Source organism: Dendrobates tinctorius, unplaced genomic scaffold (assembly GCF_039654945.1).
Source record: "Dendrobates tinctorius isolate UK_male_01 unplaced genomic scaffold, ASM3965494v1 ptg000157l, whole genome shotgun sequence".
NCBI lineage: Eukaryota > Metazoa > Chordata > Amphibia > Anura > Dendrobatidae > Dendrobates > Dendrobates tinctorius.
The window spans coordinates 2,764,246-2,791,710 of record NW_027361824.1 but is presented as its reverse complement, the minus strand read 5'-3'; the positions used below and the strand labels follow the sequence as shown (position 1 = coordinate 2,791,710).

Here is a 27,465-nt window from a genome sequence, read left to right as displayed (position 1 = left end):
GAATTCTTTGCCCCAACAAGTCCGACTATCAACCACATTTGGATCCTTCAGACGGAACCTGAAAACCCACCTCTTCAAGAAAGCCTACAGGCTGCAATGACCCCGCTACCTCCTTCTCTCTCACCACTACCGGTGATATCACCTCAACCAACATCGGAACAGCTGCAACCCACCAACCTACTGTCTCCTTCCCCACCATCCTCTCTCACCTCTGTATCAGTCTGTCATTGTTAGTTTGTTTACTGTAAGTGATATCTGTAATTTGTATGTAACCCCTTCTCATGTACAGCACCATGGAATCAATGGCGCTATATAAATAAATAATAATAATATTATACCCGGATATTAGCGTGTTGTACTTCACAATTGGTGGTCTTGTATTTATTTCCATGTAGCTACATAATGGGACCCAAGAACAATTTTCTCTGGTGAGCCCAAGGTGTTCCAGTCCGACGCTGGGTGGGGGACACAGCTCAGGAATGGAGGGAGATCTCTGAATAATATATTAGGCCTGAAATTAGTAAATCAAAATGAAGTCTCCCTCGTCCCTCACACCAGGTTTATTCTGATACTTGATGAAAGGAAAAAGTGTCTGTATCTGCTCTGCTGAAGAATCCAGGATAGCGACCGAATGGCAAATGGAGTTGAAGACTGGCTGGGTGCTGCTATTATAGTTGTCTAGTCATCAAACAAATGGTTGTTATCCTGGATTCTTCAGCAGCACAGATTGAGACACTTTTCCCTGACCTGTGTCTTGCTGCAGCTGGTTTATATGTTTAACATGTTGCTAATTTGCAACCCTACCAGTGGAGTTAGCACCCCTATTTTGTTACCAGTTGTGACGGGAGTATTCTCCAGAGCAAGGAGGGACAACAGGCCTGGGAACGATCCAACAGATTTATTGACCAGAACACAGGAACAACACGAAGGTAATTTGCAGAGTCTCAAAATAAGTCCACAGGAAACTGATTCGGGGGCACCTCCCGACAATCCTTGTGCCAGATCACAAAACCATAGTCCTTTTAGAGTCCCAGAAATCCGCCACGATCACACTAAGGCCGAGGCTTCCTCAGACAGCCTCGCCCTTCTCTTTCAGCATCCAACTCACATCTGATGGGTCACACATAAGTCCATTGTCTTGGGCTCCTGGGATCAGCCCAAGTGTAGGGGAGTAGAAGTTCCCACCTCCTAGTCAATGGTTTGGTCCATCGCATGGCTCCGAGGTGTCTACGAGGATGTGTATTGTGAGTCCTCCCCCTGCTGAGGAGAACAATGGTGATTCCCCTAGCTGTGTTGACCCAAGCCTGAATTCAATTATGGTCTAGATACACAAGTCTTGTGGAAAGGAGACAGGTTACTTACATAATTACATTATAGTCCCAGAGACACAGGCAATGGGGAAAGGAAACATATTGTTACAGGTATACACAAGACATTGCAAAGTATTGGGGAAAAATACATATCATGACACCAGTTAAGACCCTATTGCGCTTGTTTTGCTCCCCAGTTTCCACAGTATTACAGGTTTAATATGGAAAGGGGTTAATTTGGCCTGTTTCACAAGGCTGTACAGGAGGAGACCAGAGCAGTTCAGTTGTTCTACACAGGAGGAGGGTGGAAGTGATCCAGGTCCACTCCGATGGACTATACAGAAGAAGGCTTCACTGGATCCAGAATCAGATGCTATACACAGGAGTTTGGAAGTAATCCTGAATCAATCACATGATATGGAACTACTTAGATGAGATGTACAGAAGGATGCTGGAAGATATCTGGTGTAACAGGACAAATTAACCCCTGTCCAGATTAAACCTGGGTATAGTTTGTCCCAGGCCAGAGTATACCCGGGAGATAGATGGTCCTAGGCCAAATAATACTCGGGGGTGTAAAATAATATATCTTGACGATATTTTGTTTATTTGGCAGGGTCCCGAGCATGCTCTTCATTAATTTATTGACAATCTCAATCATAATAATCTTAACATCAAATTAACGCACAAGATCTCCAGAGAAGCTAGTGACTTCCTGGATATCAAAATTACAGTGTCAGATAGTGGCATAGTGCTGACGGATATCTTCTGCAAGGAGACCTCAGTCAATGCGCTTTTACATGCCACATCTGGACACACACCTTCCACCATTTGTGCCATTCCAACAGGCCAATTTTTGAGACTGAAGCGTATTTGCTCCACTGATGGGGTGTTTGAGGAGCAGGCCCGGACTTTTCCCAGCGGTTCCATGATTGGGGTTATAGCAGGAGATCGATCAAAAGGAGCTACTTACGGGCCAAAAAAAGTCACGTAACCAACTGTTGGGGGTGAGACACAAAGTTGACAATCAAAATCAGCCTATCAGGTTTATATCTACCTTCAATAATCGTTGGTCTCAGATACGGAAGGTCATGACCAGACATTGGCCCGTATTACGATCAGACCCGGTATTGAACGTCCCCTTCTTACAGCTAGGAGGCCCCAAAACCTGAAGGATGTTCTAGTTAGAAGCCACTATGTGGCCAGTCCTCCGGATCCCTTTGGTGCTGGTGTGCAGAGACGTGGCTGTTATCCATGTGGCTCTTGCCTGGCAAGCAAGAACATTCTTCGAGCCACTTCCTTTTCAGCTACGGGTGGAGGTGGAAACCATCGGATAACCAACTACACATCTTGTAGCACTTGTTATGTGATTTCTGTTGCTACGTGTCCGTGTGGACTGAGATATGTAGGTCTGACCTCACGCAAATTCTGTGTTCGTGTTAGAGAACATATCAGAGATATTAGGGCTGCAGAGGAGGTTACTGATTTTGCGTCGCTAAAGACGATCCCTCGACATTTCAAGCTGCACCATAAGTGCAATTCAACAGGATTGAAATTCATCGGTATTGATCGTGTGTGTGGGGGGATCAGAGGCGGTGATCTCAAGCGCACACTGGCGCAGCTTGAATGTCGCTGGATCGTCAGGTTGGGAATTATGGTGCCCAATGGTTTAAATGAAAAATTATCCTTCGCCTGCTTCTTGTAATAGGGTGCCCTATTAGTTTCCTCTCCTCTCTTTCTTTTCGTTTTAATGGTGTGCTGTTTTTATATTTCTTTTTTGCATTTATTGTAGTAACTGTTAATGGATGACGTGATCTATCCAGATGTATGCCTGACAGCAGTGGTGGGCATCAGCTCCTTTGTTATGGACTTTGGATACTCTTGAGTACATGATCCATGGGATTGAATCAACCTGGTGACCTATGACTGTGGCATTGATCTTCATCGATTTTTTGAGAACCACCATGGACTAATTCTATATAAAATGTTTAATACTCAAATTTTGTTGTCTCTCAATGTTTATACTGTAAACAGATGATGTGCCTATGGTTAATAGTGGTCTATGATATCGGTGTATGGTTAGGGGGTTTTTTTTGTCATTTTTTATTATTTCTATGTATTTCTTTTTCTCCCCCCCCTTTTTTCTTCCCTTATTTCTTTATTTCATAATCATGTAACCCTATGGGCTTCATGCTCTTATAATAAGAGTGTTATACAAAATCCTTTATATTGCCATACATCGGGCTTCCTTGCCCATTCTCTTGCCAGTCACAGACATGTCTGCCGCGGGGGTACCCATGGGTAAGCACTAAGCGGCACTTTAACTTGAATTGTCACTTTATGTATCAATGGACACCTTTTTGACATATAGATCTGTCCTTGGGATGTCTATTTTAGGCTAGCCACACCATTTATTATCTCTCCATAGTTCTTCTACCACTTAATGGACTTCTACCTGTGATACATGTGGAATCTCAATAGATAAATTATCTGAATATATTTGCGGGTAGAGGCTCTCTTTCTGGTAACTGTCTACCCTATTACTGTGGCTCGTTCTGTAGCTTTACTCTTCTCCCTTGGATGGTTATTTTTCGTATTTAGACGGTGCATATTATGGTGTCTATGCTCTGAGTGGTTCCTGGGAATTTCTTGTTTGTTTCCTTATACCAACCACTGCATCTATTATAACTACGATTATTGTGCTTTTATGTGATGATTAACCCCTTCCTGCCATCCGACGTACTATCCCGTCCATCCCGTCCATTTATTTTTTATATAAAATAGTTTTCATTGCATAAAACCGACAAAACATAAAAAAAGACCTAAATGAGGTATCGCTGTAACCGTACTGACCCGAAGAATAAAACCGCTTTATCAATTTTACCGCACGCGGAACGGTGTTAACGCACTCCCCCAAAAGAAATTCATGAAACGCTGGTTTTTGTTCATTCTGCGTCCCAAAAATCGGAATAAAAAGCGATCAAAAAATGTCACGTGCCCGAAAATGGTACCAATAAAAACGTCAACTCGTCCCGCAAAAAATAAGACCTCACATGACTCGGTGGGTCAAAATACAGAAAAATTATAGCTCTCAATATGTGGTGATGCAAAAACTATTTTTACAATAAAAAGCGTCTTTTAGCGTGCGACAGCCGCCAAACATAAAAACCGCCATAAATAGTAAATCAAACCCCCCGTTATCACCCCCTTAGTTAGGGAAAAATAATAAAATAAAAAAAAATGTATTTATTTCCATTTTTCCATTAGGGTTAGGGCTAGGGTTAGGGCTAGGGCTAGGGCTAGGGCTAGGGCTAGGGTTAGGGCTAGGGTTAGGGCTAGGGCTAGGGCTAGGGTTAGGGCTAGGGTTAGGGCTGAGATTAGGGTTAGGGGTGTGTTGGGGTTCGGGTTGGAGTTAGAATTGGGGGTTTCCACTGTTTGGGCACATCAGGCGCTCTCCAAATGCAACATTGCGTCTGATCTCAATTCCAGCCAATTCTGAGTTGAAAAAGTCATATGGTGCTCCTTCCCTTCCAAGCTCTGCCATGCGCCCAAACAGTGTTTTACCCCCACATGTAGGGTATCAGCCTACTCAGGACAAATTGCAAAACAATTTTTGGGGTTCAATTTCTCCTGTTACCCTTAGGAAAATAAAAAATTGGGGGCAAAAATATCATTTTTGTGGAAAAAAATGATTTTTTTATTTTCACATCCGAGCGTTATAAACTTCTGTGAAGCACTTGGGGGTTCAAAGTGCTCACCACACATCTAGATAAGTTCCGTGGGGGGGTCTAGTGTCCAAAATGGGGTCACTTGTGGGGAGTTTCAATAGTTTAGGTACATCAGGGGCTCTCCAAACGCACATGACACCCGCAGACCATTCCATCAAAGTCTGCATTCCAAAACGTCACTACTTCCCTTCCGAGCCCTGACGTGTGTCCATACAGTAGTTTTCTCCCACATATGGGGTGTCAGCGTACTCAGGACAAATTGGACAACAACTTTTGGGGTCCAATTTCTCCTGTTACCCTTGGGAAAATGAAAAAATTGGGGACTAAGGCGGAGTTCACAAGTGGCGTTTTTTTCGCGTTTCCACGGCGGTTTTAACCGCGCGATTTTGCCGCGAAAACGCGAAAAATAAGCATCCCATGCATTCCTATGGGATTCCGCAATGCTGTGCTAATGCTGCGGTTTTTACCTCGGTGGAATCGCTTTGCGGTAAAAAACGCAGCATGCTCATTAATTTGCGGAATCGCGGCGATCCCGCACCCATAGGAATGCATTGTTCCGCTTACTTCCCCCATGTGGCTGTGCACACCATGCGAAAAGTAAGCAGAACAATTGCGGATGGTACCCACGGTCCGGAGGAGAGGAGACTGTCCTCCGGGCTTTGGGTACCATATCCCTGTAAAAAATAGAATTTAAAATAAAAAATATTGTTATTCTTACCTTCCAGTGTCCCGCGCAGCCTTCCCGCCTCTCTCCACGCTCCCGGTAATCCTTTACGAAAATGCCCGCGATGACGTCCAGTCTCGCGGGATCGCGAAGTCTCGCGGTCATTCGCGCGACGTCATCGCGAATTACCGTGAGACATCGCGATCCCGTGAGTACGGACGTCATCGCGGGCATTTTCGCAAAGGATTACTGGGAACAGATGCGTGGGACGCCGGAAGGTGAGAATAACACTATTTTTTATTTTTTTTTTTTTGCATTCTATCTTTTACTACTGATGCTGCATAGGCGGCCTCAGTAGTAAAAAGTTGGTCACACTCGTCAAACACTATGTCTGACGAGTGTGACCAACCTGTCAATCAGTTCTCCAAGCGATGCTACAGATCACTTGGAAAACGCTAGCATTCTGCAAGCTAAATACGCTTGCAAAATGCTAGTTTTTCCGCGGGAAAATCGCGGGAATTTAAAATGCGATTTTCCCGCGGAATGGAATTCCGGAATTCTCACGGTAATTTCCGCAAGAGTTCCGGTACGTGTGCACTTAGCCAAATTGATCATGTTTGTGGAAAAAATACGATTTTTTTATTTTCATGCCCGGGCATTATAAACTTCTGTGAAGCCCTTGGGGGTTCAAAGTGCTCACCACACATCTAGATAAGTTCCTTAGGGGTTCTCGTTTCCAAAATGGGGTCATTTGTGGGTGTTTCCACAGTTTAGGTACATTAGGGGCTCTCCAAAGGCAACATGACACCCGCAGACCATTCCATCAAAGTCTGCATTCCAAAACGTCACTACTTCCCTTCCGAGCCCTGACGTGTGTCCATACAGTAGTTTTCTCCCACATATGGGGCGTCAGCGTACTCAGGACAAATTGGACAACAACTTTTGGGGTTCAATTTCTCCTGTTACCCTTGGGAAAATAAAAAAATTGGGGACTAATTGATCATGTTTGTGGAAAAAATACGATTTTTTTATTTTCATGCCCTGACATTATAAACTTCTGTGAATCCCTTGGGGGTTCAAAGTGCTCACCACACATCTAGATAAGTTCCTTGGGGGGTCTAGTTTACAAAATGGTGTCATTTGTGGGGGGTTTCCACTGTTTAGGTACATCAGGGGTTTTCCAATCGCGACATGGTGTCCGATCTCAATTCCAGCCAAAAACGTCAAATGGCGCTGCTTCCCTTCCGAGCTCTGCCATGCGCCCAAATAGTGGTTTACCCCCACATGTGGGGTATCAGCGTACTCAGGACAAATTGCACAATAACTTTTAGGGTGCTGTTACCCTTGGAAAAATAAGAATTGAGGGTGAAAAGATCATTTTTGTGGAAAAAATATGATTTTTTAATTGTACGGCTTTATGTTATAAACTTCTGTGAAGCCCTTGGGGGTTCAAAGTTCTCACCACACATCTAGATAAGTTCCTTAGGCGGTCTAGTTTCCAAAATGGTGTCATTTGTGGGTGGTTTCCACTGTTTTGGTACATCAGGGGTTTTCCAATCGCGACATGATGTCCGATCTCAATTCCAGCCAAAAATGTCAAATGGCGCTGCTTCCCTTCCGAGCTCTGCCATGCGCCCAAATAGTGGTTTACCCCCACATGTGGGGTATCAGCATACTCAGGACAAATTGCACAATAACTTTTAGGGTCCTGTTACCCTTGGGAAAATAAAAATTAGGGTGAAAAGATCATTTTTGTGGAAAAAATATGATTTTTTAATTGTACCGCTGTACGTTATAAACTTCTGTAAAGTCCTTGTGGGTTCAAAGTTCTCACCACACATCTAGATAAGTTCCTTGGGGGGTCTAGTTTCCAAAATGGGGTCACTTGTAGGGGGTTTCCACTGTTTAGGTACATCAGGGACTCTCCAAACGTGACATGGCGTCCGATCTGAATTCCAGCCAATTTTGCATTGAAAAAGTCAAACGGCGCTCCTTCCATTCTGAGCTCTGCCATGCGCCGAAACAGTTGTTCCCCCCCACAAATCAGGTATCAGCGTACTCAGGACAAATTGCAAAATAACTTTTGCAGTCCAATTTCTCCTGTTACCCTTGGTAAAATAAAAAAAATTGAACCTGAAGTATTTTTTTTGTGAAAAAAAGTTAGATGTTCATTTCTTTTTAAATGTTCAAAACAATTCCTGTGACACACCTAATGGGTTAATAAACTTCTTGAATGTGGTTTTGAGCACCTTAAGGGGTGCAGTTTTTAGAATGGTGTCACTTTTGGGTATTTTCTATCATATAGACCCCTCAAAGTGGCTTCAAATGTGATGTGGTCCTAAAAATAAAATGGTGTTGTAAAAATGAGAAATCGCTGGTCAACTTTTAACCCTTATAACTTCCTAACAAAAAAAAATTTTGGTTCCAAAATTGTGCTGATGTAAAGTAAACATGTGGGAAATGTTAGTTATCAAGTTTTTTGTGTGCCGTATCTCTGTGATTTAAGGGCATAAAAATTCAAAGTTGGAAAATTGCGAAATTTTCAAAATTTTTGCCAAATTTCTGTTTTTTTCACAAATAAACGCAAGTTATTTGAATGAAATTTTACCACTAACATGAAGTACAATATGTCACGAGAAAACAATGTCAGAATCACCGGGATTCATGGAAGCGTTCCAGAGTTTTGACCTCATAAAGGTACAGTGGTCAGAATTGTAAAAATTGGCCCGGTCATGAACGTGCAAACCACCCTTGGGGGTGAAGGGGTTAATAAAAGATATATTTTTAGCGTAATTTTGCGTCTTGGTTTATGGTGGGCTGGATGCTCTGTAAATGTGTAAATTCTAGGGGTTTAATCAAGCCTGGGCCTCTTTAACCCTTGGTATTGTCTGGACTCTGGAGAGGATGGTTCCGCCTCCATCATGGTCAGATCAGGGTTAATTTAGTCCGCCTCTCTTTGGTTCTGGGGCGGCTATTTAATGTTGGCAGTTCCTGGATTTTGTGTTGGTGATACTTCCGTATACTAGGTTTGTGGTTGCTGACCCAGGTTACTTGTCTGTAAATGTTGTGCCTCTGTGCTTGTGTGCCTTGCTGTGTATGATTCGGGTTGTCCCCTGACTTCTGCCTCTGTATCCTGCTTTGTACTGCCCTGTCCTTCCTGGTTATCTGACCCTTTGGCTTGTCTCCAGTTACGCTTTGTCTTATCCCTAGGTACTACGCTCTCGCCTGGCTATTGAACCTCGGCTCTCCTTGACCACGTTTACTGTTATGAATGAGTCACCGGAGGAGGAAAAAACAAAAATACAAGCTAAGTCCAGAAAACCGGAGAGGTTGGTAGCGAGCGGATTGCAGACCCCTGATCCTATTCACAACAACAGTAGCCGTGGGGTGTTCCTACGGTGGTCCAAGACACCTCGTTCACAGCTGGAGAACTAAATAAACCTAAAGAAAGAAAGGGAAAATCTAAACTGCCCCAGAGCAGACCCCAAAGCAAAAGACAGCCCCCAACATGTATTGACGGTGAAAACAGATGAAAACACAAACACAGACAGAAAGACAGGCTGAGCAAACGATGGGGCCCTCACTAACTAGATAGAACAGGAAAGAAAAGCAACTGTCCGCAATCACGCAAAAACCCTGCCAAAAATAATATCCAACACATCTGATAGAAAAGGCCCTGAAGTCACTAGACTTCAAAATCACTATATCAGCACTCAGGTATATTCTGAAAACAGAGCAAAGAGATCAACTGATCAGAGACAAAAATGGAGTTCAGCCAGGGCAGGCTGAACAGTAATCCAGACAAAATCTCATGGAAAAATAGCAGAGCAAAAACTTAGCTTTAGTAAACAGGACTAAACTGGAGGCCAGAGCTCAGAGCAGAGAGGATCACCAGCAACTCTGCAGGGCGTCGGCGGCCTTATATCCACTCAGAGATTCCGGATGTCCAATCACACTCCACCTGTTCAGATGACAGGTTTTTCCCATCCAAATCAGTTTCACTACCTCCTTTCACCAGCAGAGGGAGTTCATCGGACATCAAAGGTGAAGGAGAAAATAAGCTCATAACAGTACCTCCCCCTTGAGGAGGGGTCACCAAACCCTCATCCACGCCACCAGGGCGATCAGGATGGGCCCGATGAAAAGCACGAACCAATCTTTCGGCATGAATATCGGATGCAGAGACCCAAGAATTATCCTCCTGGCCATAACCCTTCCACTTAACCAAATACTGGAGTCTCCGTCTAGCCAGCCGAGAATCCAGTATCTTCTCAACCTCATATTCCACATTACCTTCACCCAATACAGGGTCAGGAGGTGCCACCACAGGAACTACTGGCTCAACAAACCTCTTTAACAGAGACTTATGAAAGACGTTATGGATCTTGAATGTAACAGGAAGAGCCAATCGAAAAGAGACCGGATTAAGAATCTCCAAAATCTTGTAAGGTCCAATAAATCTAGGTTTAAACTTTGGAGAAGCCACCTTCATAGAGATATTCTTTGATGACAACCAAACCATATCACCCATCTTAAACCGGGGACCAATGGTCCTATGCCGGTTGGAAAACCGCTGGGCCTTTTCCTGGGAGAGAGACAACTTATCCACCACTTGGTCCCAGATTTGGTGCATTCTCTCCACCACAGTGTCAACACCTGGGCAGGCAGAAGACTCCACCTGCCCTGAAGAGAATCGAGGATGAAACCCAAAGTTACAAAAAAAAGGTGACATCAAAGTGGCAGAACTAGCTCTATTATTTAAAGCAAATTCGGCCAAGGGCAAAAATGAAACCCAATCATCCTGATCAGCAGAAATAAAACATCTCAAATAAGACTCCAAAGTCTAGTTTGTTCTCTCCGTCTGCCCATTGGTCTGAGGGTGAAACGCAGAGGAGAAGGACAACTGAATTCCCAGCTTGGAACAAAAAGTCCTCCAAAATCTAGAAACAAACTGAACTCCTCTGTCAGATACAATGTTCTCAGGAATCCCATGCAAGCGAACCACCTGTTGCAAAAACAAGGGCACCAACTCTGAGGAAGATGGCAACTTAGGGAGTGGTACAAGATGGACCATCTTAGAGAATCTATCACAAATCACCCAAATAACAGTCATTCTCTGAGAGACAGGCATATCAGAAATAAAATCCATTGAAATATGGGTCCATGGCCTCCTGGGCACCGGCAAAGGCATCAACAACCCACTAGAGCGAGAACAAGGTTTAGACCGGGAGCAAGTCCCACAGGACTGCACAAAATTCCTGACATCACGAGACAAGGCGGGCCACCAAAAAGACCGACTCACCAAATCTCTAGTACCAAAAATACCCGGATGACCAGCCAATGCGGACCAATGAACTTCAGACATTACTTTCTTCCTCCACTGGTCAGGAACATACAATTTTCCAATGGGACAACGCTCAGGTTTGTCCTCCTGAAACTCTTCCAGAGCACGTCTCAAGCCTGTAACCTAAGATGGTAACAGGCTTGGTCACAATAGGAGAATCAGCAAAGAAACTCCTAGAGAGGGCGTCTGCCTTGACATTCTTAGTGCCCGGAAGAAAAGAGACCACAAAATCAAAACGTGTGAAAAACAAGGCCCACCTAGCCTGTCTAGGATTCAAGCGTTTGGCCGACTCACGGTAAATCAAATTCTTGTGGTCAGTAAGGACCATGACTTGATGTTTAGCTCCCTCCAACCAATGTCTCCACTCCTCAAATGCCCATTTCATGGCTAACAGTTCCCGATTCCCCACTTCATAATTGCGTTCGGATGGGGAGAACTTTCGGTAAAAGAAAGCACAGGGATTCATTTTAGATGTTACCGGATATTTTGGGGACAAAACAGCTCCTGCACCAATCACAGAAGCGTCCACCTCTACCTGAAACGGGAGTGAGACATCAGGTTGCCGCAAAACCGGAGCAGAATTGAACCTCCGCTTCAGCTCCTGAAAGGAAAAAAGCCTCTGGAGACCAATTCAGCACATCAGCACCCTTCTTAGTCAAATCCGTCAATGGCTTGGCAATACCAGAAAAATTAGCTATAAATTTACGATAAAAATTAGCAAAACCCAAAAACTTCTGGAGGGCCTTCAAAGAAGTGGGCTGAACCCAATCATAAATGGCCTGTACCTTGGACGGGTCCATTTCAATAGTTGACGGAGACAAAATCAATCCCAAAAATGAAATCCTCTGAACACCAAAAAGGCATTTCGATCCCTTAACATACAGGGAATTCTCCCTCAAAATCCGGAACACAGTCCGAACATGTTCCACATGAGAGTCCCCATTCTTGGAGAAGATCAAAATATCATCCAGATAGATAATCAAAAATGTATCCACAAAGTCCCGGAAAATATCATTCATGAAGCAATGGAAGACAGAAGGGGCATTAGTGAGCCCAAAAGGCATCACCAGGTACTCAAAATGTCCCTCCGGAGTATTAAACGCCGTCTTCCATTTAGCCCCATGCTTAATGCGAATAAGATTATACGCCCCCCTGAGGTCAAGCTTGGTAAACCAGCAAGCACCTTTAACTCTGGAGAATAGATCAGAAATCAGGGGTAACGGATACTGATATTTAACAGTAATTTTGTTGAGGGAACGATAGTCAATACAAGGCCTTAAAGAACCATCTTTCTTGGCCACGAAAAAAAAACCCAGCACCCAAGGGTGAAGAGGATGGTTTAATATGACCCTTCTCCAACAACTCCTTAATATAAGATCGCATAGCCTCGTGCTCAGGTACAGATAAATTGAAAAGTCGACCCTTGGGAAATTTACACCCAGGGCTCAGCTCAATTGCACAGTCATAACTCCTATGAGGAGGCAAAGACGCAGACTCATTCTCACTAAATACATCATAAAAGTCAGCCAAATAGTCAGGAACCTCATGTGACTGGGGAAAGTTGGAGAAAACAGGAGTGTCACTAAGAGCACACTGACAACCCCAACTCACCACAGACACAGATTTCCAATCCAAAACTGGATTATGGATTTGCAACCAGGGAAATCCCAGAACAATGGTATCATGCAAATTATGCAACACCAAAAATCTGCAATTTTCTTGATGGTCTGGGGCGACCCGCATTACCACCTGGGTCCAAAACTGAGGTTTATTCTTCGCCAAAGGAGTAGCATCAATACCCCTCAAAGGGATAGGCGTCCGCAGAGGTGTCATAGAAAACCCACAACGTTTAGGAAAATCCAAGTCCATCAGGTTCAGAGCCGCTCCCAAATCCACAAAAGCCTTAGCGGAAAATGTGGACAGGGAGCAGATCAGAGTAATTGCCAGAAGAAACTTAGGTTGAACACCACCCACAGCAAATGTGTGTGCAAAACGTTTCTCTCGTTTAGGGCAAACAGAAATCATATGAGAGGCATCTCCACAGAAAAAACACAGCTTATTACGCCTTCTGAACTCCTGACGTTGCGCCCTAGACAAAACTATCACATTGCATAGGTTCAGACATTTGTTCAACAGGTGGCAATATTTCTCGTGTACTTTTACATTCACTTAAACGCCGATCAACCTGAATGGCTAATGACATAGAATTATCAAGACCAAAGGGAACAGGAAATCCCAACATAGTATTTTTTACGGTTTCTGACAAACCCTTCCGAAAGAGAGCTGCCAAGGCACCATCATTCCAGGTAGTAAGGACCGCCCACTTTTGGAATTTTTGACAGTATAACTCTGCAGAATCCTGACCCTGGCTCAATGCCAACAGGGCTTTCTCAGCTTGATCAATAGCATTAGGTTCATCATACAACAACCCCCAAGGCTTGAAAAAATGCGTCCACATTAGTTAGAATAGGATCATCAGGTGTCAAAGAAAACGCCCAATCCTGGGGATCGCCGCGCAGCAAAGAGATGACAATTTTAACCTCCTGCGCAGAGCTCCCCGATGAGTTAGGCTTCAAGGCAAGAAATAATTTACAATTATTCTTAAAATTCAAAAATTTAAACCGATCCCCAAAAAACACATCAGGAGTAAGGATCTTTGCTTGGTTCAGCAGCATGTGAATGAGCAAGATAGGCGGAAATTCCCCGCACTTCCGCAGCGAGCTGCTCCACACGATCAGACAATTGCTTCATCTCCATTAAGAAAAAATTCCTCCTACGGCCCCAGAGAAAAAAAATATAATACGTAGAAAAAAAAAAATTCTGACACTTTTTTTTTTTTTTACAATTCTTTCCTGCTATTGAGTACCCTAGAATCTGCGGTATGGCTGGTGATTCTGTTATGAATGAGTCACCGAGGAGGAAAAACAAAAAGGCAAGCTAAGTCCAGAAAACCGGAGAGGTTGGTAACTAGCGGATTGCAGACCCCTGATCCTATTCATAACAACTAACAGTAGCCGTGGAGCATGCCTACGATGCCCTAGATGCCTCGTCACGGCCAGAGAACTAAATAAGCTTAAAGAAAGAAAGGGGAAATCTAAACTGCCCCAGAGCAGACCCCAAAGGTATAGACAGCTCCCAACATGTATTGTCAGTGAAACAAGATGAAAACACAAACACAGACAGAAAGACAGGCAGAGCAAACGATGGGGCCCAACTAACTAGATAGGACAGGACAGAAAAGATGCTGGCTGCAATCCGCAAAAAACTCTAGCAAAAATGTCCCAACACGTCTGATAGGAAAAATGGCCCTGAAGTCACTAGACTTCAAAATCCCTATATCAGCACTCCGATATATTCTGATGAGAGAGCAAAAGAGATTAAACCGATCAGGGACAAAAAATGGAAATTCAGCACAGCCCCAGCGGGGCTAGCTGAACACAAAACTAAGTTAATCAGACAAAATCTCATGGAACAATAGCAGAGCAAAACTTAGCTTTAGAAGACAGGAACTAAACTGGAAGCAGGCCTCTGAGCAAGTGAAATCACCAGCAACCCTGCAGGGTGTCGGCTACCTTATATCCACTCAGAGATTCCTGATGTCCAATCACAATCCACCTGTTCAGGTGGCAGGTCTCTCCCATCCAAATCAGCTTCACCACCTCCTTCCACCAGCAGAGGGAGTTCATCTGATGCCAAAGGTGAACCAGAAAATGTGCTCACAACAGGGCCCCACCCACCAAATCAGACCCTGAGGCCAAAGTGGCCCCTGAGAGGCACCCACAGTTAAAACGGATCCTGAGTTGAAAGTCTTGCAGGAGCAGCAGGCAAGTCTCTCTTAAAGGGGCAGCCCGGGCACCATTTCAAAGCACTATCTGTACTTCCTTCAGGAAATACACATCTAGTTGTATCTGTTACCTGTCGCAAGTCTATCCACAGGATTTGTTATGAGCAGTTGAGTGATGAGGACCCGAGCATCGGGTGGAGGACTGTAGTGACGATCCCAAATCATATCTCCTGTTATATAGAAAATTACAGAACATAAAACCTCTTTACTGGACTGTAAGAGAAAGCAAAGGAAGTAACTAAACCAAGATAACCAGTAAAAGCAATGATCAGATTATTTTACTTACCAGTGACCACATTTCCATAAAACTCAGATAGGGAAGCCCCATCAAATGGTCCAAATCCCAGGAAAAATTCATTTAATATGATGCCCATTGACCACCAGTCAACAGGTCTTCCATCGGCTTTCTTCAGGATGACCTCAGGAGCGTTGTAATAAGGGGTGCCACACTCCTGGAAACCAAGAGAAAATAGAGATGAGAATCGATGAACCTTTGACAAGTTCTTGACATAAAAACAGAATTACAGAAGATAAAATATCGGTGGAGAAGCTCTCCAGAAATGAAGAACGTAGGGAAGACCAAGTGGAGTTCTGAGGTTTGTAGAGAACAAGCTAAGTTCCTGTAGGTAATGCTGACCTCACGGTCCAGGAACTCTCGGGAGATGTTCTTTGCTGATTGCCTGCAGGTGTTGGTGTTTGGTATCATGACACCAAGTTTGGAAAGTCCAAAGTCGGTAACTTTAATATGTCCTGCAGATGTTATCAGGAGGCTGTGAAAGAGAAGATGATTTTAGCTTCATAGACCGTGAGATAATGAAGGATAACTTCCCCCCGTTGTTACACGAGAGCTATGCACTTCTCCGGCTTCAGGTCTCTGTGCACCACACCGTAACTATGCAGGTACTCCATACCAAGCAAAAAGAGAGAAGCCAGCGCCGCTCATGGTCAGAAGGCATAAAGTGCACATCATCTCTAACTGTATTCAAAATGAGACATTTGGCCAAAAATGGATCAATCCTTTGAGCCACCCCGCCGCGCCAAGGCGATCTCATGTGGGAGGTCCTACTCTACGTTTCTAATATTCGCTGTCAGTTTTTCTGTTCTCCTTCCATCTTGTCCTTACATGTAAGATTTTTTATTCTACACTTGATATTTTAGATGTATTCTCAATATAAATTGTGACCATTTTCCTCAGGACTATCACTCTCCCTTCTTTCTTTTTATTGTCTTGGTAAGATACAGAAGCTGCAGGAAAACATTTCAGGATGTAAAAACTTCTCCTTTATTATGTCCCAGCTGATTTACACTGAACTGATATAGGGGACGATACGAGCCGACGCTCTGCAGACATGGATGTCATATAAGGGGGAATCCGCTATATATCGGTATCATTGTAAAGTGCTGGATAATACGCGAGATCACACAGAGTAGAACTTGCAGGGAATCTGTCAGCAGTTTTGTGCTATGTAATCTGTGAGCAGTTATGATATAGGGGCAGAGACACAGATTCCAGCGATGTGTTACTTAGTAGGCTTTGTGCTGTTGTTTTAATAAAATCAGTGTTTGATCAGCAGGAGATTATCACTAGGAATATGTGTCTCATGCCATGTAGTCCTATTGCTCCACCACTGAATAGCAGCTTTCTGCCTATGCACAGTGTACACAGAAAGCTGCCAATCAGTGGTTTGGGTGGTGTTCTACAAGGCTCAGCATTCAGAGCTCTACTAGATCTGCAGCAGAGAAGACAGGGATATTATCACATCTGCTGTCCCCAGTAAAGTAAGTGATATATCGCTGGAATCAGGGTCTCTGTCCCTTCATTGTGCTACAGCATAAACCTGGTGATAGATTCCATGTAATATAATTGCTATTCTCTAACACCATAGTGTCATCTACACTTAGAGCAGAGCCGTCCCATGGTTATATGGGGGATAATACCGGACGGGTCACTCCCTCCCCATGATCTGGTGATCCACAGACAGCCCCTATATCTCTATGATGCTTACACCGGCGGATTCTTGGATCTCCGGGATCTTACAGATTCCACTGTCAGGATTCGCCAGCGCTGATGGTACTAAAATAATGATATAGTGATGAGGAAATAAAATCTATTAGACGATCTGAATCCTACATACATAATACCGCGATATAAGGGAGAAATGACGAGACGGCTGTAAATGGGATTAATCCTCGTTATATGGGGAGTCTGAGTATGAGAACGGACGACGCATCCACAGATACAGGTAATGTAAATGGTGGCGGACCCCCAATCACCACATGAATGAGGAGCCCCCCACCCAGCACACATGAGTGATGGGAAGAGAGCTGAAGCACAGCAGCCATATGCAAATTATCCTGGAAGTGCACTGGGGGCGTGTCACTGCACGCGGATCCCTTCTTCCACGCCCCAGTGCACTTCCATCCTGATTTGCATATGGCTTCTACCTTACATTTCTCCTGACTGGCACATTGGATTTCAGCACACAAATCCTTTTTCTTAGGGGGGACGTCCTACAGCGTCATCCCAAAACTCCTACATGTAACATGTGCCGCCAGGTCCCCATTCCATGGAGTGGAGAGTGAATCGGCCGTTCTTCCCTGCGCTGTGGAATCTCTGGAGATTCCTAGTAGAAGGTCGTGTGATCGGCTCACCTGTGATCAGATCGCTGCTCAGCTCCGCCTGACTCCTATTAGGGTCAGGGGTTTCCGGGGTCACATTTTCCCCATGTTCGTCGTCGCCTTCCGGTGTTTCCTAATAGATATAATATCGATCATTAATATGTGGAAGATTTCACTAAATCCCCAAATACATCAATCAGGAGGACTAAACCAACATTTACAGATGCACCAAGTGTAACTCTGAGTCTAGAAGGTGATGGCTCCTTACCGGCAGGGTCGGGCTGGAGGATTCGTCGGTGGGCCCAGGCACTGACACCTGCTGACATATAGGGCCGGCAGCTGCCTAGGGCCACTGCTATGGGGCCCGTGAGTCAGGGGGACCCGCCTGATGCCAGCGGAGTAGCAGCGGGAGACAGGCTGCTGCGGCTAAAGCCTGTCCCCGCTGCTAAAGAGAAATGAATATTTACTCCTCCCCACACCCCCATGGGCGTGGAGAGCAGTGGATATTCATTGCACTTTAAAAGCGGGCAGTGTTAGTCGCAGGCTACGGCTAATACTGCCCGCTATCAGTGCCGGCAAACCAGGTCCCCCGCTCCCCCAAGGGGCCCCCAGCTCACGCAGCCGCTATGGGGCCTGTAAGTCAGGCGGTCCGACCCCAGCACTGCCCCCTAGTGCGCACCACATTCAACTGTATCGGCATCACAGATGCCAATAGAGATGAAAGCAATAATGGAGGAGAGAGCGGCAGATGAGGCCCCCTCTCCCACCATTCCCCTCTGACACAGCAAGCGTGCGATGACGTCACTTCATCACATACCCGTTGTGTGTCAGGCAGACGGCAGTGCAGCTGCTGACACCGGAGCAGCGCCAGGAGCAGCGCGGGGAACGAGGAGGAGAGGTGAGGAAATATATACAGTATATCAGTGAGTGAGTCCTGGTGGCCATAAGACTGTGGGACTGTGGGGCTGGATTATATTCTATGGGGGCGGCTACATTATATTCCATTTGGGGCTGCCTTATACTCTATTCTATGAGAGGGTTACATTATACTTTATGAGGGAGCAACATTATATTCTATGGGGGCTGCATTATATTCTATGAGGGGTTACACTATATTCTATTGGGGGCTGCATTATACCATATAAGGGCGCTGCATTATATTCTATTACTGGTTGCATTATATTCTATGATGGGGGCTGCATTATATTCTACTAGCTGAAGAACCCGGCGCTGCCCGGGCATAGTAACTAACTGTGATTAGTTATAACAAATTATAATTATCCTCCATCCCATAGTCCCGTGCCCATATACCCATCATACATATCCTCCATCCCATAGTCCCGTGCCCATATACCCATCATACATCCTCCATCCCATAGTCCTGTGCCCATATACCCATCACACATCCTCCATCCCATAGTCCAGTGACCATATACCCATCATACACATCCTCCATCCCATAGTCCAGTGCCCATATACCCATCATACATATCCTCCATCCCATAGTCCCGTGCCCATATACCCATCACACATCCTCCATCCCATAGTCCCATGCCCATATACCCATCACACATCCTCCATCCCATAGTCCCATGCCCATATACCCATCATACATATCCTCCATCCCATAGTCCCGTGCCCATATACCCATCACACATCCTCCATCCCATAGTCCAGTGACCATATACCCATCACACATCCTCCATCCCATAGTCCCATGCCCATATACCCATCATACATATCCTCCATCCCATACTCCCGTGCCCATATACCCATCACACATCCTCCATCCCATAGTCCCATGCCCATATACCCATCACACATCCTCCATACCATAGTCCAGTGACCATATACCCATCATACACATCCTCCATCCCATAGTCCAGTGCCCATATACCCATCATACATATCCTCCATCCCATACTCCCGTGCCCATATACCCATCACACATCCTCCATCCCATAGTCCCATGCCCATATACCCATCACACATCCTCCATCCCATAGTCCCATGCCCATATACCCATCACACATATCCTCCATCCCATAGTCCCATGCCCATATACCCATCATACATATCCTTCATCCCATAGTCCCGTGCCCATATACCCATCACACATCCTCCATCCCATAGTCCCGTGTCCATATACCCATCATACATATTCTCCATCCCATAGTCCCGTGCCCATATACCCATCACACATATCCTCCATCCCATAGTCTCGTGCCCATATACCCATCATACATAACCTCCATCCCATAGTCCCATGCCCATATACCCATCACACATCCTCCATCCCATAGTCCCGTGTCCATATACCCATCATACATATCCTCCATCCCATAGTCCCGTGCCCATATACCCATCACACATATCCTCCATCCCATAGTCTCGTGCCCATATACCCATCATACATATCCTCCATCCCATAGTCCCGTGCCCATATACCCATCACACATATCCTCCATCCCATAGTCCCATGCCCATATACCCATCATACATATCCTTCATCCCATAGTCCCGTGCCCATATACCCATCACACATCCTCCATCCCATAGTCTCGTGCCCATATACCCATCATACATAACCTCCATCCCATAGTCCCGTGCCCATATACCCATCACACATATCCTCCATCCCATAGTCCCATGCCCATATACCCATCATACATATCCTCCATCCCATAGTCTCGTGCCCATATACCCATCACACATCCTCCATCCCATAGTCCAGTGCCCATATACCCATCATACATATCCTCCATCCCATAGTCCCATGCCCATATACCCATCATACATATCCTCCATCCCATAGTCTCGTGCCCATATACCCATCACACATCCTCCATCCCATAGTCCAGTGCCCATATACCCATCACACATCCTCCATCCCATAGTCCAGTGCCCATATACCTGTCATACATATCCTCCATCCCATAGTCCAGTGCCCATATACCCGTCATACATATCCTCCATCCCATAGTCCCGAGCCCATATCCCCATCATACATATACTCCATCCCATAGTCCCATGCCCATATACCCATCATACATCCTCCATCCCATAGTCCCATGCCCATATACCCATCACACATCCTCCATCCCATAGTCCAGTGCCCATATACCCGTCATACATATCCTCCATCCCATAGTCCAGTGCCCATATACCCGTCATACATATCCTCCATCCCATAGTCCAGTGCCCATATACCCGTCATACATATCCTCCATCCCATAGTCCCGTGCCCATATACCCGCCATACATATCCTCCATCCCATAGTCCAGTGCCCATATACCCATCATACATATCCTCCATCCCATAGTCCCGTGCCCATATACCCGCCATACATATCCTCCATCCCATAGTCCAGTGCCCATATACCCGTCATACATATCCTCCATCCCATAGTCCCGAGCCCATATCCCCATCATACATATCCTCCATCCCATAGTCCCATGCCCATATACCCATCATACATCCTCCATCCCATAGTCCCATGCCCATATACCCATCACACATCCTCCATCCCATAGTCCAGTGCCCATATACCCGTCATACATATCCTCCATCCCATAGTCCAGTGCCCATATACCCGTAATACATATCCTCCATCCCATAGTCCAGTGCCCATATACCCGTCATACATATCCTCCATCCCATAGTCCCGTGCCCATATACCCGCCATACATATCCTCCATCCCATAGTCCAGTGCCCATATACCCATCATACATATCCACCATCCCATAGTCCCGTGCCCATATACCCATCATACATCCTCCATCCCATAGTCCCGTGCCCATATACCCATCACACATCCTCCATCCCATAGTCCCATGCCCATATACCCATCACACATCCTCCATCCCATAGTCCAGTGCCCATATACCCGTCATACATATCCTCCATCCCATAGTCCAGTGCCCATATACCCGTCATACATATCCTCCATCCCATAGTCCCGTGCCCATATACCCATCACACATATCCTCCATCCCATAGTCCCGTGCCCATATACCTATCATACATATCCTCCATCCCATAGTCCAGTGCCCATATACCCGTCATACATATCCTCCATCCCATAGTCCCGTGCCCATATACCCATCACACATATCCTCCATCCCATAGTCCAGTGCCCATATACCCATCATACATATCCTCCATCCCATAGTCCCGTGCCCATATACCCATCACACATCCTCCATCCCATAGTCCAGTGCCCATATACCCATCATACATATCCTCCATCCCATAGTCCCGTGCCCATATACCCGCCATACATATCCTCCATCCCATAGTCCAGTGCCCATATACCCGTCATACATATCCTCCATCCCATAGTCCCGTGCCCATATACCCATCATACATATCCTCCATCCCATAGTCTCGTGCCCATATACCCATCACACATCCTCCATCCCATAGTCCAGTGCCCATATACCCATCACACATCCTCCATCCCATAGTCCAGTGCCCATATACCTGTCATACATATCCTCCATCCCATAGTCCAGTGCCCATATACCCGTCATACATATCCTCCATCCCATAGTCCCGAGCCCATATCCCCATCATACATATACTCCATCCCATAGTCCCATGCCCATATACCCATCATACATCCTCCATCCCATAGTCCCATGCCCATATACCCATCACACATCCTCCATCCCATAGTCCAGTGCCCATATACCCGTCATACATATCCTCCATCCCATAGTCCAGTGCCCATATACCCGTCATACATATCCTCCATCCCATAGTCCAGTGCCCATATACCCGTCATACATATCCTCCATCCCATAGTCCAGTGCCCATATACCCATCATACATATCCACCATCCCATAGTCCCGTGCCCATATACCCATCATACATCCTCCATCCCATAGTCCCGTGCCCATATACCCATCACACATCCTCCATCCCATAGTCCCATGCCCATATACCCATCACACATCCTCCATCCCATAGTCCAGTGCCCATATACCCGTCATACATATCCTCCATCCCATAGTCCAGTGCCCATATACCCGTCATACATATCCTCCATCCCATAGTCCCGTGCCCATATACCCATCACACATATCCTCCATCCCATAGTCCCGTGCCCATATACCTATCATACATATCCTCCATCCCATAGTCCAGTGCCCATATACCCGTCATACATATCCTCCATCCCATAGTCCCGTGCCCATATACCCATCACACATATCCTCCATCCCATAGTCCCATGCCCATATACCCATCATACATATCCTCCATCCCATAGTCCCGTGCCCATATACCCATCACACATCCTCCATCCCATAGTCCAGTGCCCATATACCCATCATACATATCCTCCATCCCATAGTCCCATGCCCATATACCCATCATACATATCCTCCATCCCATAGTCTCGTGCCCATATACCCATTACACATCCTCCATCCCATAGTCCAGTGCCCATATACCCATCACACATCCTCCATCCCATAGTCCAGTGCCCATATACCTGTCATACATATCCTCCATCCCATAGTCCAGTGCCCATATACCCGTCATACATATCCTCCATCCCATAGTCCCGAGCCCATATCCCCATCATACATATACTCCATCCCATAGTCCCATGCCCATATACCCATCATACATCCTCCATCCCATAGTCCCATGCCCATATACCCATCACACATCCTCCATCCCATAGTCCAGTGCCCATATACCCGTCATACATATCCTCCATCCCATAGTCCAGTGCCCATATACCCGTCATACATATCCTCCATCCCATAGTCCAGTGCCCATATACCCGTCATACATATCCTCCATCCCATAGTCCCGTGCCCATATACCCGCCATACATATCCTCCATCCCATAGTCCAGTGCCCATATACCCGTCATACATATCCTCCATCCCATAGTCCCGTGCCCATATACCCGCCATACATATCCTCCATCCCATAGTCCAGTGCCCATATACCCGTCATACATATCCTCCATCCCATAGTCCCGAGCCCATATCCCCATCATACATATCCTCCATCCCATAGTCCCATGCCCATATACCCATCATACATCCTCCATCCCATAGTCCCATGCCCATATACCCATCACACATCCTCCATCCCATAGTCCAGTGCCCATATACCCGTCATACATATCCTCCATCCCATAGTCCAGTGCCCATATACCCGTAATACATATCCTCCATCCCATAGTCCAGTGCCCATATACCCGTCATACATATCCTCCATCCCATAGTCCCGTGCCCATATACCCGCCATACATATCCTCCATCCCATAGTCCAGTGCCCATATACCCATCATACATATCCACCATCCCATAGTCCCGTGCCCATATACCCATCATACATCCTCCATCCCATAGTCCCGTGCCCATATACCCATCACACATCCTCCATCCCATAGTCCCATGCCCATATACCCATCACACATCCTCCATCCCATAGTCCAGTGCCCATATACCCGTCATACATATCCTCCATCCCATAGTCCAGTGCCCATATACCCGTCATACATATCCTCCATCCCATAGTCCCGTGCCCATATACCTATCATACATATCCTCCATCCCATAGTCCCGTGCCCATATACCTATCATACATATCCTCCATCCCATAGTCCAGTGCCCATATACCCGTCATACATATCCTCCATCCCATAGTCCCGTGCCCATATACCTATCATACATATCCTCCATCCCATAGTCCCGTGCCCATATACCTATCATACATATCCTCCATCCCATAGTCCAGTGCCCATATACCCATCACACATATCCTCCATCCCATAGTCCAGTGCCCATATACCCATCATACATATCCTCCATCCCATAGTCCCGTGCCCATATACCCATCATACATATCCTCCATCCCATAGTCCAGTGCCCATATACCCATCATACACATCCTCCATCCCATAGTCCAGTGCCCATATACCCATCATACATATCCTCCATCCCATAGTCCCGTGCCCATATACCCATCATACATATCCTCCATCCCATAGTCCAGTGCCCATATACCCATCATACATATCCTCCATCCCATAGTCCAGTGCCCATATACCCATCATACATATCCTCCATCCCATAGTCCAGTGCCCATATACCCATCATACATATCCTCCATCCCATAGTCCAGTGCCCATATACCCATCATACATATCCTCCATCCCATAGTCCCGTGCCCATATACCCATCATACATATCCTCCATCCCATAGTCCCGTGCCCATATACCCATCACACACATCCTCCATCCCATAGTCTCGTGCCCATATACCCATCATACATATCCTCCATCCCATAGTCCAGTGCCCATATACCCATCATACATATCCTCCATCCCATAGTCCAGTGCCCATATACCCATCATACATATCCTCCATCCCATAGTCCAGTGCCCATATACCCATCATACATATCCTCCATCCCATAGTCCAGTGCCCATATACCCATCATACATATCCTCCATCCCATAGTCCCGTGCCCATATACCCATCATACATATCCTCCATCCCATAGTCCCGTGCCCATATACCCATCATACACATCCTCCATCCCATAGTCCCGTGCCCATATACCCATCACACATATCCTCCATCCCATAGTCCCGTGCCCATATACCCATCATACACATCCTCCATCCCATAGTCCCGTGCCCATATACCCATCACACATATCCTCCATCCCATAGTCCCGTGCCCATATACCCATCATACACATCCTCCATCCCATAGTCCCATGCCCATATACCCATCATACATATCCTCCATCCCATAGTCCCGTGCCCATATACCTGTCATACATATCCTCCATCCCATAGTCCAGTGCCCATATACCCATCATACACATCCTCCATCCCATAGTCCCGTGCCCATATACCCATCACACATATCCTCCATCCCATAGTCCCGTGCCCATATACCCATCACACATATCCTCCATCCCATAGTCCCGTGCCCATATACCCATCATACACATCCTCCATCCCATAGTCCCGTGCCCATATACCCATCATACATATCCTCCATCCCATAGTCCAGTGCCCATATACCCATCATACATATTCTCCATCCCATAGTCCAGTGCCCATATACCCATCACACATATCCTCCATCCCATAGTCCCGTGCCCATATACCCATCACACATATCCTCCATCCCATAGTCAACCATTATGACATCATAATGAGGGGCGGGGCTTGACACACACACACTTTTTCCCCCCAGTATGTAGATAGGGGCAAAATTGTTTGGTGAATTGGAACGTGCGGGGTTAAAATTTCACCTCACAACATAGCCTATGACGCTCTCGGGGTCCAGACGTGTGACTGTGCCAAATTTTGTGGCTGTAGCTGCGACGGTGCGGATGCCAATCCCGGACACACACACTTGAGCTTTATATAATAGATAAGGGGCTACCCCGACCCCTGCTACATAACTAAGACGTGTCTACCTTATATTATACCCTGACATCAGCGTATTTTACCGCACAGTTGGTGGTCTTGTATTTATTTCTATGGGCCCTAAGAATGATTTTCTGGTGGGCCCAGGTGCTCCAGTCTGACGCTGCTTACCGGGCGTTGCGACGAGCCGTCCGGAACTTCTAGTGCACACAGGATTTTTCCAGCCAGTTCTTTAATAAAAGCCACATCTCCATATTGAGATCTTTTTTCAGCCTGTAAAGAAAAGAAACAAAAAAGAAAACTGTGAGCTGAGAGGCGGCCATTGTGTCACCCGCTCCTCCCTGCAGAGACACGGACTCCAGTATTTGGGGACTCGTCGTGCTTTACATTGGAGGAAAGAAGCAGCTTCTCTCCCACCATTATTATCCAGGATTAGAGAGTAGTTTTGTGCAGAGCGGCCGCCATTTACCTGCTGCTGCAGTAATGATGTGACAGAAATCCGTCAGATACTCTGACCTTAGTTGATGTTGTCGGTTTTCGGTCAGGCAGTCCTTTACTAGCTGCTCCACCAGCCGGTGAGTGAAGCAGAGGACGCCATCGGGGGGTAGAAGCACAATGTTTGTTATGGACGGCGGAACGCACCAAATAATAATAATAATAGGAGGTGCGTTCGCCGCCCGGGCTCCACCGTGTGGTAGAGAAGACCGCTGCTGGACAATGGCAGATGCACCAGAAGGTGAAGTACTGCGCTCGGGTTAACGTCACCCGAACGCTAAGAGCGGCTCTGTTTAACGCACAGAGAAGCCCTATAACAAATAAGGCGGAGACTGTTAACCTCACGGGCTGCCGGCGTGTGGCGTCGCAGCCGCGAACACCAAAGGCTGCTGCTGTAGCAGCGCGGCGGTAACTGTAACCGCTAAGCGTCGGTACCGGGGGACCGGGCACCGACGGCCGCTCGTGTAGGTGCAGTAAGCACAGTGGCGTGTAGCTTGCCACAATCTGGAGCAGACTAACCCAACATACTGTCACCATTCGTAATAACCAAGGGAGGGGGTTTCTTAATGAGTCAGTCACCAGTCCATGCATCCATCACCAGACACACACAGCATAATATGCTACACTAGCGCATGGCCGAGCTGCCATGCGGGCTTTTTATAGCCATGCGCTTCCGGGACCTTCCAGTACTTTGGAAAGGACCAATCAGATCCGACACAGGACCTGCACATGTGACCCCTGCTCTCCACTGAGAGGACAAGTTGCGGGCATGCCCAGTAGCACGGCACGAGGACTTAGCCTCTGGAGCGGTTCCCTGCAGAGCAGGTTGCGCTACCATTACTGCACCAGAGGTGGCAGCAACATCCAGGCTCACAGAACGAGTCTGAGGAGAATGCCTGGCTCGCCATGATTGCTGAGCAGGAGACCGCTGGATGTCTGGCTCTGGATTCCTGCTGTGCGGTGTCAGGAATCCGACGCCTAACAATGTTGGGGTGATTGAAGGTAAGAATCTCCAATAGTGCTTGTACCTGAAAATCGCTCAGA

At 46.3% G+C, this 27,465-nt stretch overlaps 1 protein-coding gene across 1 annotated transcript; it reads right to left on the bottom strand.

Annotated features, from left to right (window-relative positions):
- Positions 1–884: 884 nt before the first annotated feature.
- LOC141051396 (microtubule-associated serine/threonine-protein kinase 3-like) lies at positions 885–26,630 on the bottom strand. The gene is made up of 7 exons (XM_073548345.1): positions 26,396–26,630; positions 26,098–26,199; positions 17,543–17,642; positions 15,528–15,660; positions 15,177–15,342; positions 14,962–15,060; positions 885–1,260 (listed from the first exon to the last, which is right to left on the bottom strand). Exons 4-7 carry the CDS (start codon positions 15,594–15,596, stop codon positions 1,193–1,195), a joined length of 402 nt encoding a protein of 133 aa, XP_073404446.1. The 5' UTR covers positions 15,597–15,660; positions 17,543–17,642; positions 26,098–26,199; positions 26,396–26,630; the 3' UTR covers positions 885–1,192.
- Positions 26,631–27,465: the final 835 nt, after the last annotated feature.